Source organism: Plodia interpunctella, chromosome 25 (assembly GCF_027563975.2).
Source record: "Plodia interpunctella isolate USDA-ARS_2022_Savannah chromosome 25, ilPloInte3.2, whole genome shotgun sequence".
Taxonomy (NCBI): domain Eukaryota; kingdom Metazoa; phylum Arthropoda; class Insecta; order Lepidoptera; family Pyralidae; genus Plodia; species Plodia interpunctella.
This window is the reverse complement of record NC_071318.1, coordinates 1,313,775-1,327,599: the sequence shown is the minus strand read 5'-3', so window position 1 is coordinate 1,327,599 and position 13,825 is coordinate 1,313,775. Positions and strand designations below refer to the sequence as shown.

Here is a 13,825-nt window from a genome sequence, read left to right as displayed (position 1 = left end):
TGTCCTATTTTTGGGTTTAGATTAGCACAGGATAGGGAAGGGAAAACATCGTGAGGAAACTAGCACCTTCGTTTACAGTTTAAGTTCACACTAGTGTGTATGCGATTACTTGTCTCTAGATGCGATAAGTTGTCGTAAAGGTCATGTCTGCCTTTAGGAGATTTAAATAAAATATGACACCGTGTTAGTATAAAGAAAAGAATAAGAGAAGATTAATGTAAAACCCTATGCTCAGCAATTAAAATAAAAGGGCTAATACTATAATGAGTTTTTATATCTTTGTATCCGTGATAGGCTACAGTGACCACGCACCATAAGGTGGGCCGTATGCCGGTTTGTCTACTTGGTAGTATAAAAAATATATTTTTCAGCCGTGGGCTGGAGACCCAGCGGGCTCACAAAGGAATGCAAGAATTTCCCTGTTTTGGGACCTTCAACGGAACACAAACGTGAGTTTCTTTTTTTTTTCTGGAAATTGAGGCGACGCGACTTGGAAGATTTGATAGGAAAATACTAAATTAACGTTTATTTTTTATTTTGTGACATTGTATACGTTTACAGCGAGTACAACGAAACCAGAACCTTTGCCAGAACCAGAACCGAAAGCGGAACCGGTACCAGAACCGGAACCGAAACCAGAACCGGAACCGGAACCGAATGCGGAACCAGAACCGACAGCTGAGCCTAAAGCTGAGCCAGAACCAACAGCGGAACCAGAACCGAGTTCCGAACCCGAACCTACGGCAGAGCCTAAGGTTAGTAAATATGATACTTATAAAATATAACTAAACTTACTAAAAAATAAAAAATAATAAGTATGTTCACAAGTTATAAAGCCCATTAAACTGTACACTTTTTTTCCTTATTGGTTATCTAAATAGCTATCTAATCTATTGCTACAGTATAAAAAATATGGTGTCCAAAAACTGCTTTTACGCAAGTATAACTAGCAAAAACAGGAAATAATTCTTTAGATTCGATTTTATTCGGATTGCTGCTGGGTAAGACAAATATTTTACTTTACAACCTAGAGCATAAATTTTAATTTAACGATCACCACTTCCAAGCGCAAAGACGAACTTTAAGAACAAATTTAAAATTTTCATGATTGAATAATTATACGCTTTTGACAGGCTGAGCCAGAACCGACGGCGGAACCGAAACCTGAGCCGACACAAGAAAGTGACAGCAGGAACAAGCGAGTGGCCATGCATTCTCTTGATGGGATCGACTTCAAGAACCTTGGAGACGATGTGACGGTCAAAACCAGCATTTCTTACAAGGTGTCCAGTTCTAAAGGTGAGTTACAAACATTGGACGGAGTAACGTAGCCACATGACATAGAACTATCCAATACGCTTACTTGACCAAGAAGATGGGTTTGTGGCTGTTTGCGCAGAAAATGGGCAAATACTGTGCGTAAACCCATCTATGAGGACAGATATTGGCGCTCTGTACTTTTATTTCAGGCAATATTAGCGCAGTTAAAAACTGATATTTATAGGTCCATATCTACCATTAAATAGCATATTTTATGAAAAATGATGTGTATGTATTTGCTACTGAATATTAATACCAGAAATTAAATAATACCAAATACCGTAGGTATATTTAGAGGTTGACCGAAATCATTTTATTTTATAGGCCGAAGAAAACGAGCTACCGACGAAACTGAGAGTGAGTATAACAAATATAGCAACACGCTTTTAACAAACAACATTCTAAACCCACAACCACAAGCACACGCAAACAGCACACAACACGAAAAACAGTAAAAAGCTAATGAAATTTTTGTTGTAATATACACCTTTACCCTTATTGAGGAGTTATGTTATTAAAAGTTTATGAACAAATTGTATAAAATATTATATCTTATTTTGTATCTTGTTAAAATTATATTATTGTAAAACTATACTATACAACTTAGCACTTAGATATGTAAAATTGAAACTACATCTGACAATTCTACAGCACCTTACAATAGTAGTAATGTAGATGTAAATAAATAATATATATTTTTTGCCCGAATGTAAAGAATGTATAAATATATTTTTTAAACACAAAATGAATTAAGATTTAGCTAAATAAAAAGAACAAGATGATAACTAACTCCTCGACTAGGGTTGAATGTATATATTTCTGCATGACTGCATTATTTTTCCAGATGTGGAAACCTCAACCACAGTCGTTGTCCATGAACATAACGTTAGCTCCACTCCTCCCCTCGAACCTAGCATTGAAACTACCTTAGAACCAAAGCCTAGACCAATTTCGTCAACCACGCTTAAACCTAGACCAAAATTCTCCCCCAAACCAAAGTTTACACCAAAGTTTAAACAGTTACGTTTTAATTCCACGACAACTAAGACACTGCCAGAAACTACTCCAGTTTCTATTGTACCAGAACCAAAGTCGGAGCCAGAACCAAGCCCAGAACCAAAACCAGAACCTACTTCTGAGCCTGAGCCTGAGCCAGAACCAAAATCTGAACCCGAACCCACCGCGGACCCTAAATCTGAGCTAGAACAAAGTCCTGAACCCAAATCGGCACCAGTACCATCTCCCGAGCCTAAATCAGAACCAGAACCATCTCCCGAGCCTAAATCAGAACCAGAACCATCTCCCGAGCCTAAATCAGAACCAGAACCATCTCCCGAGCCTAAATCAGAACCAAAACCATCTCCCGAGCCTAAATCAGAACCAGAACCATCTCCAGAACCTGAGTCGGAACCGGAACCGAGTCCAGAGCCTAAATCGGAACCAGAACCAAATCCTGAACCTAAGTCGGAACCGGAACCGAGTCCAGAGCCTAAATCGGAACCAGAACCAAATCCTGAACCTAAGTCAGAGCCAGATCCCAGGCCCGAACCTAAATCATTGCCAGAACCATCTCCTAAATCTAATTCCGAACCAGAACCATCTCCCGAACCTAAATCTGTACCAGAACCAAGTCCCGAGCCTAAAACAGAACCAGAACCCACATCCGAACCTTCCCCAAAACCCGTTGCTGAAACGGAACACGAGAATTTGCTAGTGAAGGGACTTACTGAAGATGCAGGTAACGCACTATGCTTCGCACTGTATACATTTAATGTTTTAAATATTTCCATTGGAATAATTAACTATATAGACTAAACACTATCTTAACTTCGAAATTCTATGTTATATCATGTATATCTAAAGCGAATGAATACAATACGAGATTTTGTTATTCCAGTGAGAATATTAATTTTTGTAAAGCAATATTGGCACTTTTACTAGTTTGGTTGTGGTATTAGAGCAAGTACCTAGATATATTTCACATATACATATATTAATATATTAATTCAAATGCATTATTTTTTATTTAGTGGTTTGGTTTATCGTACTTCTTATGTATAATTTGTTATGTGGAGTGATTCATGCTAAAAGTGATAATGCATTCTTGGTAACCTTTAGTTATTTTTTCATTATTGATATGTATTTTTTCGATTTTTAAAGTAATAATGACGTTTTATGGTTAATTATATATAATTTTTAATACAGCTTTGATCATTCCATTTTGTAATTTGTTCAATAATTTAATTGAATAAATATTTGGTATCTTGCATGCATATACATTTTTGAGTAACATTTTATGCTTTTTGTATTTATTTAATTGCCTGCTTCTAATGCAACTTGCACTTTAAAATTCCTTTTCATTTCTTCCTTTTTCCTAACTTCTCCTTTCCCTTTTGATGCCCTTGATTTTCTTCTCTTTCTTTTAATTGTTTCCTTTAATCCAACTGTCTTTTTGTTTTCTGTTTTTTTTTTCACACTTGATCCTTCTAATTTCTTCCAGGTGTGGTTCTTACTGTGCATACATTAATATTTTTTTCGTATGTAAAATGAAGTTTTATACGTTTGACATATTTTTAATGATATCATATTCAATTTTTATATGTAGGCAGAACGCTGACGTTCCTGGTGGAAAAGTACCTTATAGAAAGCAGTCGCTTACGACGTACCTATCGTATTTACCCGTGAAATGTTATGCCAACTCATGGATTTCGCAAGTACTTCGTACAACTACTAAATTCATGTGCCAACTTGCCTAAAAAAGTTATACTGAACTGACGTTCACGTAGGCATGTGTCTCAGTTCGGCGCATGGAATTAGTAGGTACTGGGGGCTTACTATCATCTCTTAACGCGATCCACTTTACGACCTAAACTGAACTGCAACGCAAATTCGTACCATGGATTTAATTTTTAGGTGCTTAAATTGAACTGAGTTGATTTGGAATCGTTCTGTAAAAGTTGATGGTTAGCCTGCTGTTATACTTCGTACGAAGTACTTGCTACATCCATGGTTTGGCGACAGTGTGAAGCTGGTATAATATGTATATGTCCAATAGCGAGAAAACCGACCTTGATTATGTCACAAATTAATCACAAATGTCACAAATGTTAAGATCAAGGCAGCAATAATAATGTTTTTTTATTAGCTTTTCCATGTTCTAACATTAAATGTTTTCCAGGATATTTCCCAGCGCACGAATACGTCCCCAAATTCGACTTCAACCCTATGGATTGTACCGATATCGTGATCGGAACCGCCAGAGGGAACTATCATAGGGTCCTGGACTACTATACCAGGGACAGGTAATTGTGATTATCGATCTTATTTACACAGTTGCAAATTGAGCTGGTATAAATGCGTTTGTGAGAATGTATGTGTATATATAGGTTTTGTTACTATTTGACGCAAAATGTACTGGATAGATTGTTATGAACTTTGGTACACGGGTAATATAACCTGGAATAACACGTAGCGTACTTTTTATCCCGAAATTCCCACGGGAACTTCGGGCCGCAGATCACTACCTGACATCATTGACATCAACTTTGACGGATATGTATATAATAATGGAAGCAAACCTGTACTAGAGCTCTCATTATCTTTTTATAAACTTTAATCTATGTGAAGTAGGAAACTATTATACTTGCAAATAAAATCCTTATCTTGTGTAGCATGATTTATAGCACCATTTTTTTTAATTTTGGCTAATAAATAAAAGACATTGATAAAATCGTAATGGCCACCATCGCGATTGAAGTGGTAGTGTACGGGTTTGCGGAACCTTAACAAAATAATTTTTTTTTTTTTTATATTGTCGCTGTGTACGTGTGTGTTATTAGTGTAAAATTTGTATTCACAAGTATTGAAAGATTCACACAAATAAAAAAAGTAAGAAGGAATAAATAGAAAAAAATAAATAAATTAAACGTTCATGTGACAATTTATTGAATTGTGTGAGAAAAGTGCGCGGGAAATTTAATTTAATTTTTCAATTTTTATTTAGAGCTTTTTATCTTAGAAACGGAAAAAATGAAAATGAGGCATTTATGTATTTAGTTCTTTTTCTTCTCGTTGTCCATAGGTCTACCCCCCGAGTGGACACCTTCTGGGGCGGCCACGACGACATCACGGCTGCTTCAGGTTATGAAGAAAATGGCGTCACCACCATAATGTTTAGGAAGAAGATTAAGGTAAGAACCTAAGAACTTGCGAACGGCTGACTGTGATAACCGGTCTCGATTCTAATGTTTCTTCAAATAAATTGTCAAAAAAATTCAAATAATTTGACGACCTCGGTGGCACAGTGGTAAAGTTCTTGCCACTGAACCGAGAGGTCCCGGGTTCAATCCCCGATCGGGTCATGATGGAAAATGATCTTTTTCTGATTGGCCCGGGTCTTGAATGTTTATCTATATAATATGTATTCGTTATAAAAATATATCGTTGAGTTAGTATCCATAACACAAGTCTCGAACTTACTTTGGGGCTATCTCAAATTATGTGATTTGTCCCATTATATTTATTATTATTAAATTATATTTATTATTATTAAATAATAAATATATATTATAAATTTCATTTCAGCAAGTTTCATAATCTTTAATACATATGTATATCAACGGGGTTTAGCGAACATTTTTTATTTGACGTTGCAGTCGAGGTATTTGCGGTGTGAAGTGGCGGTGCTGGATGAAGTTTCTCGCGCAATCACACTACCGGCACTTGTTTCAATCAAGTCACATTAGGGTCAGTGCACACTAATCATCATTATAGCAGCCATCTGTGACCACTGCTGGGTATAGGCCTCCTTCCGTCTACGCCTGGGCCATCCTTATCCAGTTGTTGCCAGCAATTTCCTTTACATCGTCGACCCATCTAGCTGCTGGACGTTCTACGCTCCGTTTTCCGTTTCTGTGGTACCACTTAGTTACAGCTTTACTCCACCTTCCATCGTTCCTTCTAGCTAGATGCCACGTGAAATTCCATTGTATTGTCGCGACTCTGGAGACCACGTCTGGAACTTTTGTTCACACACTACACTCACGCAGTATCCGACTTTTCTCTTCCCCAGGCCAAAGAACCAACAGACCACTCGCTCGTAGACGACCTCATGCACGTAATATGGGCGCGCGGGCAGGAGCCAGGGAAATACGTTCACAACCCGCCTTCCGGACTCGAGAAGGGATCAGCTGCTGTAGCCGACTTTTATAGACAAGACGAGCTGAAATACCACGGACATGGGGGGCAGAGAGGCGTCACCAGGATTAACTTCTTTGGTAAGTAATAATCCCATTAATAATTATAAAGCCGAAAGTTTGCGAGCATTTTGTAGCAAGTAACAACCAATTGTTATGAAATTTGGCATTGAGGTAGCTGATGCTTTGGATGAACACATAGGCTGACCTTTTATCCCGAAAGTCTGATCAGCAATATAAACACTAAAATCTGCTTACAGAAGAAGAAAAATCCTCTGCTTCGGGCGGCATCTTGCCTCTGGAAGACAAATGCGGTGGTCACTGGAAGTACCCCTCAGATTGCAACGTGGGTAACAATAGCTGTGAGTACTACGCCTCGTGGGAGTACCTGGGACAGAAGAGGGGGAAAGATTCCGTCAGATTTACGATCAAGACCAAACAGAGCAAGTACTGGACCGGGATTGGGTTTAGCAAGGATAAGAAAATGGTGAGTGCTATCAAAATCAATAGGTTCTTCCTTAAATGTTATAAAAAGAAATCCCCCAGTCGCATCTGTATGTTGAACGTGATAAACTCAATAAATGTCATCCAAAAATATATAGCACTTTTAAACTGAGACTGGGCCAACGACCACCATCACGTTTTTATCAATTACTTTTTGATAAACAGTGAAAACTAAGAATACTTCAAGCGAATATGCTGCATTAAAAACTGATTTTATTGGAGTAGGTACCTAGATGTGGCCGTTGCCCGGGGCTTCGCTCCCGTGGGAATTTTGAAATAAAATTAGCCTATACCAATCTTGGATAATGTACCTTACTAATGGTGAAATAATTTTTGAAATCGGCTCGGTAGTTTCAGAGATTACCCGCCTCACACATGCAAAGTCACAAACTCGCAAACGCTTATCTCTTTATAATAATAATATAGATTATAGTTTTCAATTGCACACAGATGGTACAATTTGCTCGAAAGAAAACGGTGAAACTAATACTATCTAATAAATCCAGTGTAGCATAATCTCCTGTGGTATAAATGTTATTATTTAAAAGAAAATGAAAAAACATTATGGTGGCGCTAGCGAGCCGAGAGCCCTCTCTTGTGAGAACAAATAAATTCACTTGATATTCTTTCTACAGTCTCAAACTGACGCGATAATCGGCTGGGTAGACGCCCGCTCCGGCCGACCTTTCATCATGGACTCCTGGGTCAGCGGGTACTCCGCCCCCAGAGTTGACCAGAGACAAGACATTACCAAAGAGAGCGGCAGCACTGTCGATGGCGTGACTACCCTCAGCTTTGTTAGGAAGAGGAACACTGGAGATCAGAAGGTGAGAATCTGTGTCCAATCAACGACAAAGTCAGCTCATTTCTCATATATTTTGGTTTATCGTGTTTTGTATCCATATTTTTTAAACAGCATTTGATCACATTCATGACTTGAATTTTGTATACCTTACAACTGAGTACATAGTTATACTATAGAAAATAAAAATGAAAAAAAACTATAATGCAAGTGATAGGGATCAACGCTGTTTAAATGAATTTCTCTCGGTATTTCTTCTCATTCTCACCAGTGCTCGTTCCGAAATGCCAGTAGCTTGTAGCTTTTTATGAAACACCATATAATTTCACGTGAAAAAATATCTGTAACGGCCTAATTTTTTACATTTGAATACCAATGATGCCGAGCGCGGCCGTGCGATTAGGAGACAAATATCGCGCTGGTGTAATGCTTGAGTATAAGTTGGTATGTTGTAATTTTCCCAGGATCTATCATTCACGGACACAGACTGTCTATACATGATGTTCATCACACACGGCGGTAACTTCGACCCCGTTAACAAGAGGACCAGCAAACATCTCCAAGTGCCGGTGGTCACTGAAGAGAAAGTCTGCATCAAGCCTTGCGGCCCAGGTCTGTTATCACTTTTAGAGTTATGCTCGTGTCTTTAAGTAATGAAATACTTCTATGTATCAAATAATTGCGGTGATATATATGCTAAAATAAATATATACATATATTAGGACAAGTCACACAGATTGAGCTAACCCCAAAGTAAGTTCGGGACTTGTGTTATGGGATACTAACTGAACGATACTATATTCTATAACAAATACATATATAGATAAACATCCAAGACCCGGGATCAGAAAAAGATCATTTTCCATCATGACCCGACCGGGGATCGAACCCGGGACCTCTCGGTTCAGGGGCAAGCACTTTACCACTGCGCCACCGAGGTCGTCATCAAAATATGGCGAGGTGAGGACAAATCGTAGACAGAGTTAGCTACGAGTATTACTACATACCTTTCACTTCGCTCGTACAAGAAAGATAAATGCGTATTAGAAGTACAGGAGAAGAAACAGGAGAGAGGACTGATATCATTTGTTCCTCAACGTGTGCCTAATTTAACGATGCTTGTCTTGCTGCTTCATATGAACAATACAACTCCCCCGTATGGAAATCTTCTATCCCATTTGGCTACGCTAGCTAAGCTAGTAATGGTAAATCAAATATCTTATTAAATGAAATATTTCATTTACCATTTAGCTCAATCTGTGTCATTTGTCCTAATATATTTATTTTATTTATGTATTCAACATCGAATGATCATAACTTATTGTCATAAAAAATATACTTAAAACTATAGTCTACTACAGACTTTCAAAGCGCAAGTGAAGAAAAACCGGCGCAAAGAATTTCACCACATTCCTTTTCTTAGTTTTCTTCAAACACGTAAGTCAACGGAGAGCCTTACATACATCATCACATTATAATACTAGCGGCCCGTCCCGGCTTCGCACGTGTGGGAACATAATAAATTATACACCTGAACCTTCCTCTGGAATCACGCTATTTATTGGTGAAAACCACGTGAAAATCCATGCAACAGTTTTTGAGTTTATTCAAAATTTAAAATTCTTTATTCAATTTAGGATCATATGTATCACTTATTGACGTAAAAAAATTACTTAAACTAAGTCTACTGCCGGCTTCCAAAGCGCAAGTGAAGAAGAAGCGGCGCAACAAACTTCACCGAAGCCGTTTCTACAAAGACGTCATTTAACAAATATAGGTCTTATAGACATCGCGGACAGACAGACAGACGGGACAGTGGACTTTGTTTTGTTTTATAATATGTAAGGATAAGGATATATATCCATCTTTATTTCTGAATCTTTATTCCATAGAACCTCCAGAAGAAGAGGTGACAACCGAGAAGATACTTCCAGGGGAGACCGCCTATACCATACTGATCAGAATCACCGGTCTTGCTGAAAGCTTCAAACCACCGTCCCCTGGCAGCAAGGAGTATGAGGAGCTGAGCCAGCAGGTTATGGACAATTTGGCCAGGGAATTGAAGAGGAGTAAGGGATACCACGGATTGGTCGTCAATGGATTTATGCAGTGAGTATCCTTGTGATATTTTTTATCTCTTTTTGTACTCGAGTCATTGTTGTGTTATTGTTTATATAAATGCAATGATTTGTGGACCTAGGAATTGGATTAAATATCCATTCTATGCCAACTATAATTCTATCTCTTGTCATTATCTATCTGAAACTCCACCTAAATTAGTTTCCTAATTAAGTGAAAAATACTTAGATAATACTAGAAAAGCTTGTGAATTGTCATTTAGTTTCACTTGTCTCGATGATTATCTTTGGGGGTGTTTCTCCGAGCGTTTCGACCGCTGCGTCTGTGCGGTCATTACAATTTCTTAAATTTTAACAAAAGACAACAATTAGGTAAAGATCGGACATTTTAAAATCGTTAATATGATAATGTCAATTTCATGAATTATTGATTTTGGTAAATGATTCCTTCCTTAAGAAAATTAACAGATGGTAATGACTGCGTGGTGGGAGCGGTCGAAACGCTCGGAGAAACACCCTTGGGCGAAGTGCGGGTTTGCGAACCAATCATATTGCAGTGTGGTTGTTGTTGCGTCACAACGACGCAATGTGATTGGCTCACTGCGTCTCATTTCGCATCGATTCGATGGTGAGAAATGAATTGCAAACTCGCACTAACTCCTTTGTAAATTATTACAGAGGGTAGTTCAAACCCGCACGTTAGTGCGGGTTTGAACCTAACAAGTTAAAGCTACACCTTCCGCTTGTCCATGTTCCATAAATATAATTTTTGATACAAAACTTTATTTAATATAACAACTTCTTTTCAGAAACGAAACTAGCGCCATCATCGCGGAACTAACACTAAAATCGATCGACTCCAATCTGATCGAGGGTTCGAGTGCGCGCTCGCTCGACGCTGCCGTCTCATCTAACACTAATGAGACGAAAGGAGATAGCGATATGGAGAAGTGGCAGAGGGTTGTGAGGGATACCCTGGCACAGGGGAAAGTGGGAAATCTCAATGTAGACCCGGAGTTCTTGGTGTTTGAGCCGCAGAGCTGTGAGTATTTTATTGTTGCATTTTGTATATTATAGTTTTATTATGTAGTTGAGTTTTACTTTCATTAAGTTAAAGGTAAAAGTATTTGCAAGCATTGTGTTACAAACGGGAAAACGTTAAAAATTAATAAATAGTAATTCTGAAAAAAAAACAGCAGTTTTCGTTTTTACATATGAGGCGGAATGTAATTAATACACGCGTGTTTTATGATATTTTTCCAATACACTTGTGGTTGTAAAAGGCGCAAAATGTAGTGGATCCCAAGAAAAATTTAAAACTATATAAAAATTAAGTTCAGATGAGAACGAGTTCGTTCACACAAACATTAAATTTACTAGTTAAAATAAATTTGTTTAGGATTTAGCACACACTTCTACCGCGCCGTTCGCCCCACAAGATGACGTTCATTGAAAAATTAGCTTTAAAACGTCCTCCGTAGACATAATTTACATTGACAACAAATAAGCTAACAGCTTACTGGCAGCTCTCGTCTCATGAATGTAAAGTATGTCTATAACGGACGCATTAAAGCTCATTTTTCAATGAACGTCATTTTGTCGGGAGGTAGCGGTGCGGTAGAAATATGTGCTATGGCGCTATGACATTAATCGCTCGAGTGCGACAATAAAGGACGATCTTCAAGAACCTTTATGTGGCACACACCTCTTTGAGTACTTGCCCTGCTTTGAGTACATTACAATTAATATCCTATTTCTCTTTCAGTAATATCAAACCGTCCTTCAGAAGATGAGGAAGGCAATGCGCGTATGTTCTTCGGTTTAGCTGAGACCAAGTTGTATGTGGTTGTGGGGTGTGTGGCGGCTCTTATACTGGTCGCTGTCCTTCAGGCTGGCTGTACTCTGTACAGGAGCAGGTCCAGTGGGAGTAAGACTAAGGTGAGGAAGAGAAAGAAGTCTATATTCTGTCAAAATTACATGTATATTATCTATTATGTTTTATGAAATAGACTGCTGAGAAAACAGAGGCTCATCAAACATAACTAGACAAAATAAAAGACCCGTCCCTTAAGGCTTCTGACCCTATTTCACTAATTAGACGCTCACCGTCTATGGTCCAACATCCAAGGGTCTCAACGGCTATTGCTTTATAATAGACCTCGTTTTCCAGGACCAGCTAATTCCCAACGCAGCCTGGAAAGACTACTCCTCATCGAACACGAACTACGCATTCGAGCCGTTCGAAAACGACGAGAAATACGGAGGAACCGCTTCCACGGCGGCGCTGAGGTCGCGCCCGCCCTCGCGCCCGCCCGGCCCGCCGCCGCCGAGGCCCAACAGCGCTCACAGAGGAACCCCTAAGGTATTTGACGTTATTAACCCATGATTTTCAGTGCCAGTTTTGTACCGTGTTTGTAATCAACCAATATGACGACCGCAGTGGTAAAGTGCTTGCCTCTGAACCGAGAGGTCCCGGGTTCGAACCCCGTTCGGGTCATGATAGAAAATGATATTTTTCTGATTGGATATATGTTATAAAATATAGTATCGTTGGGTTAGTATCCCATAACAGAAGTCTAGAACTTACTTTGGGGCTAGCTCAATCTGTGTAATTTTGTCCTTATATATTTATCTAATGGTCTGACAATAAAATCTGACAATAAAAAAATCCAGGTAGCTTTATGTCAATTTAGTATTTAAAAATTGAAGTAGTGAAGAAACTGTTGGAAATCGGACCCTGGGCTTCCACGCTCAACGGCTGAGAACAAAACCGGAGAAACGTGAGGAAACTTGCACACTGGTAGACTGTTAAATTCACGAGAATTCTAGTTAATGACATTAGTACCGACCGTCATACACCTAACCTTGTCCCACTTTATGTGGGCTCGGTACTTGACCATTGCTTCACTTCTCCCTGTCTGATGTTTACCGATCTATTCAATTCCTTGTAACCATATCCTGCCGAACGCACTCCATCCATCTCTTAATAGAGATTAGATATTAATCAAGATATTAATCTTGTACCCTACCGCTTGATAGGAAAGTATCAATAGCGTTTCAATAGTTTGAGAAAAAACAATCCTATCGATAAACCTATCTATAATATGGTATTTTCCGATTGCAACTATCGATAGTTTGCAACAGTACTTCTTCCTATATTCGCATCAATCGTAACCTGAAAATATATATCATCTGTTTTGTTTTACAGCCTCAAACAAACGGTCACAAGATGGCCGCCAATGGAAACAAGATGGCGTCGAATGGCACCAACGGCCGCAGCACGCCCAAGCACAGCCACCCCCCGCACTACCACGAGACCCGCTCGCTGCAGCGGCCGAGGGGGCAGGGAGGGGCCGGCGCGCTATACGGGTAAATATCATTTTATAACTGTTCAATGCGGATAAATATCATTTTACAAGTATCCAATATCGTTTTACAACTGTTTAATACAGGTAGGTAAGTATAATTTTATATTGTCCGACCAAAACAGTGGAGTCGTGATTTTAGTATAATCCCTATGGTAATAATTTCTATAACATAAAATAAAATAATATTTTTTGTTTTCAACAGAGATGTAAAAAGAAAACTAGTTACGCAGTTAAAGTAGAATTATTGACCAAAACCGAAACTATGAACGCCCCTCCGTACACTTTGGTAACCAAATTACGAGAATTCGATGTTTGTTGGTAATTAAGAAGTTCTTTGTGAGAAAACAACTAGACTGAAGTCTAATTTATATAATTTATTTTTTCATTAAAATGTTTTGTATGAAATTTAATAGAAAAAATATTATATCATATATATATTTCTGAAAAAAAAAACAAAACAAATAATTTGTCTCCAATTCTAAGGATGTCGATTTTTCTACCTATTATTATTATTTACTTGTAAAATACACAATAAAAATTTAGATATTTAAAATTACT

The 13,825-nt window shown here is 38.3% G+C and overlaps 1 protein-coding gene across 3 annotated transcripts in view; it reads left to right on the top strand.

Moving 5' to 3' along the window:
* LOC128680882 (uncharacterized) overlaps positions 1-13,825 on the top strand; it is a 67,860-nt gene that overhangs the window by 44,914 nt on the left and 9,121 nt on the right. For 2 of the 3 annotated variants that reach the window (XM_053764353.1, XM_053764354.1), the window contains exons 9-24: positions 372-449; positions 562-755; positions 1,134-1,299; positions 1,645-1,677; positions 2,165-3,058; positions 4,499-4,622; positions 5,402-5,510; positions 6,392-6,596; positions 6,776-7,002; positions 7,655-7,846; positions 8,286-8,433; positions 9,714-9,930; positions 10,709-10,941; positions 11,665-11,837; positions 12,070-12,261; positions 13,108-13,268. In XM_053764353.1, coding sequence (XP_053620328.1) covers positions 372-449; positions 562-755; positions 1,134-1,299; positions 1,645-1,677; positions 2,165-3,058; positions 4,499-4,622; positions 5,402-5,510; positions 6,392-6,596; positions 6,776-7,002; positions 7,655-7,846; positions 8,286-8,433; positions 9,714-9,930; positions 10,709-10,941; positions 11,665-11,837; positions 12,070-12,261; positions 13,108-13,268 — 3,346 coding nt within the window. The remainder of the gene's footprint in view (positions 1-371; positions 450-561; positions 756-1,133; positions 1,300-1,644; positions 1,678-2,164; positions 3,059-4,498; positions 4,623-5,401; positions 5,511-6,391; positions 6,597-6,775; positions 7,003-7,654; positions 7,847-8,285; positions 8,434-9,713; positions 9,931-10,708; positions 10,942-11,664; positions 11,838-12,069; positions 12,262-13,107; positions 13,269-13,825) is intronic. The other variant, XM_053764355.1, reaches the window with a different exon arrangement.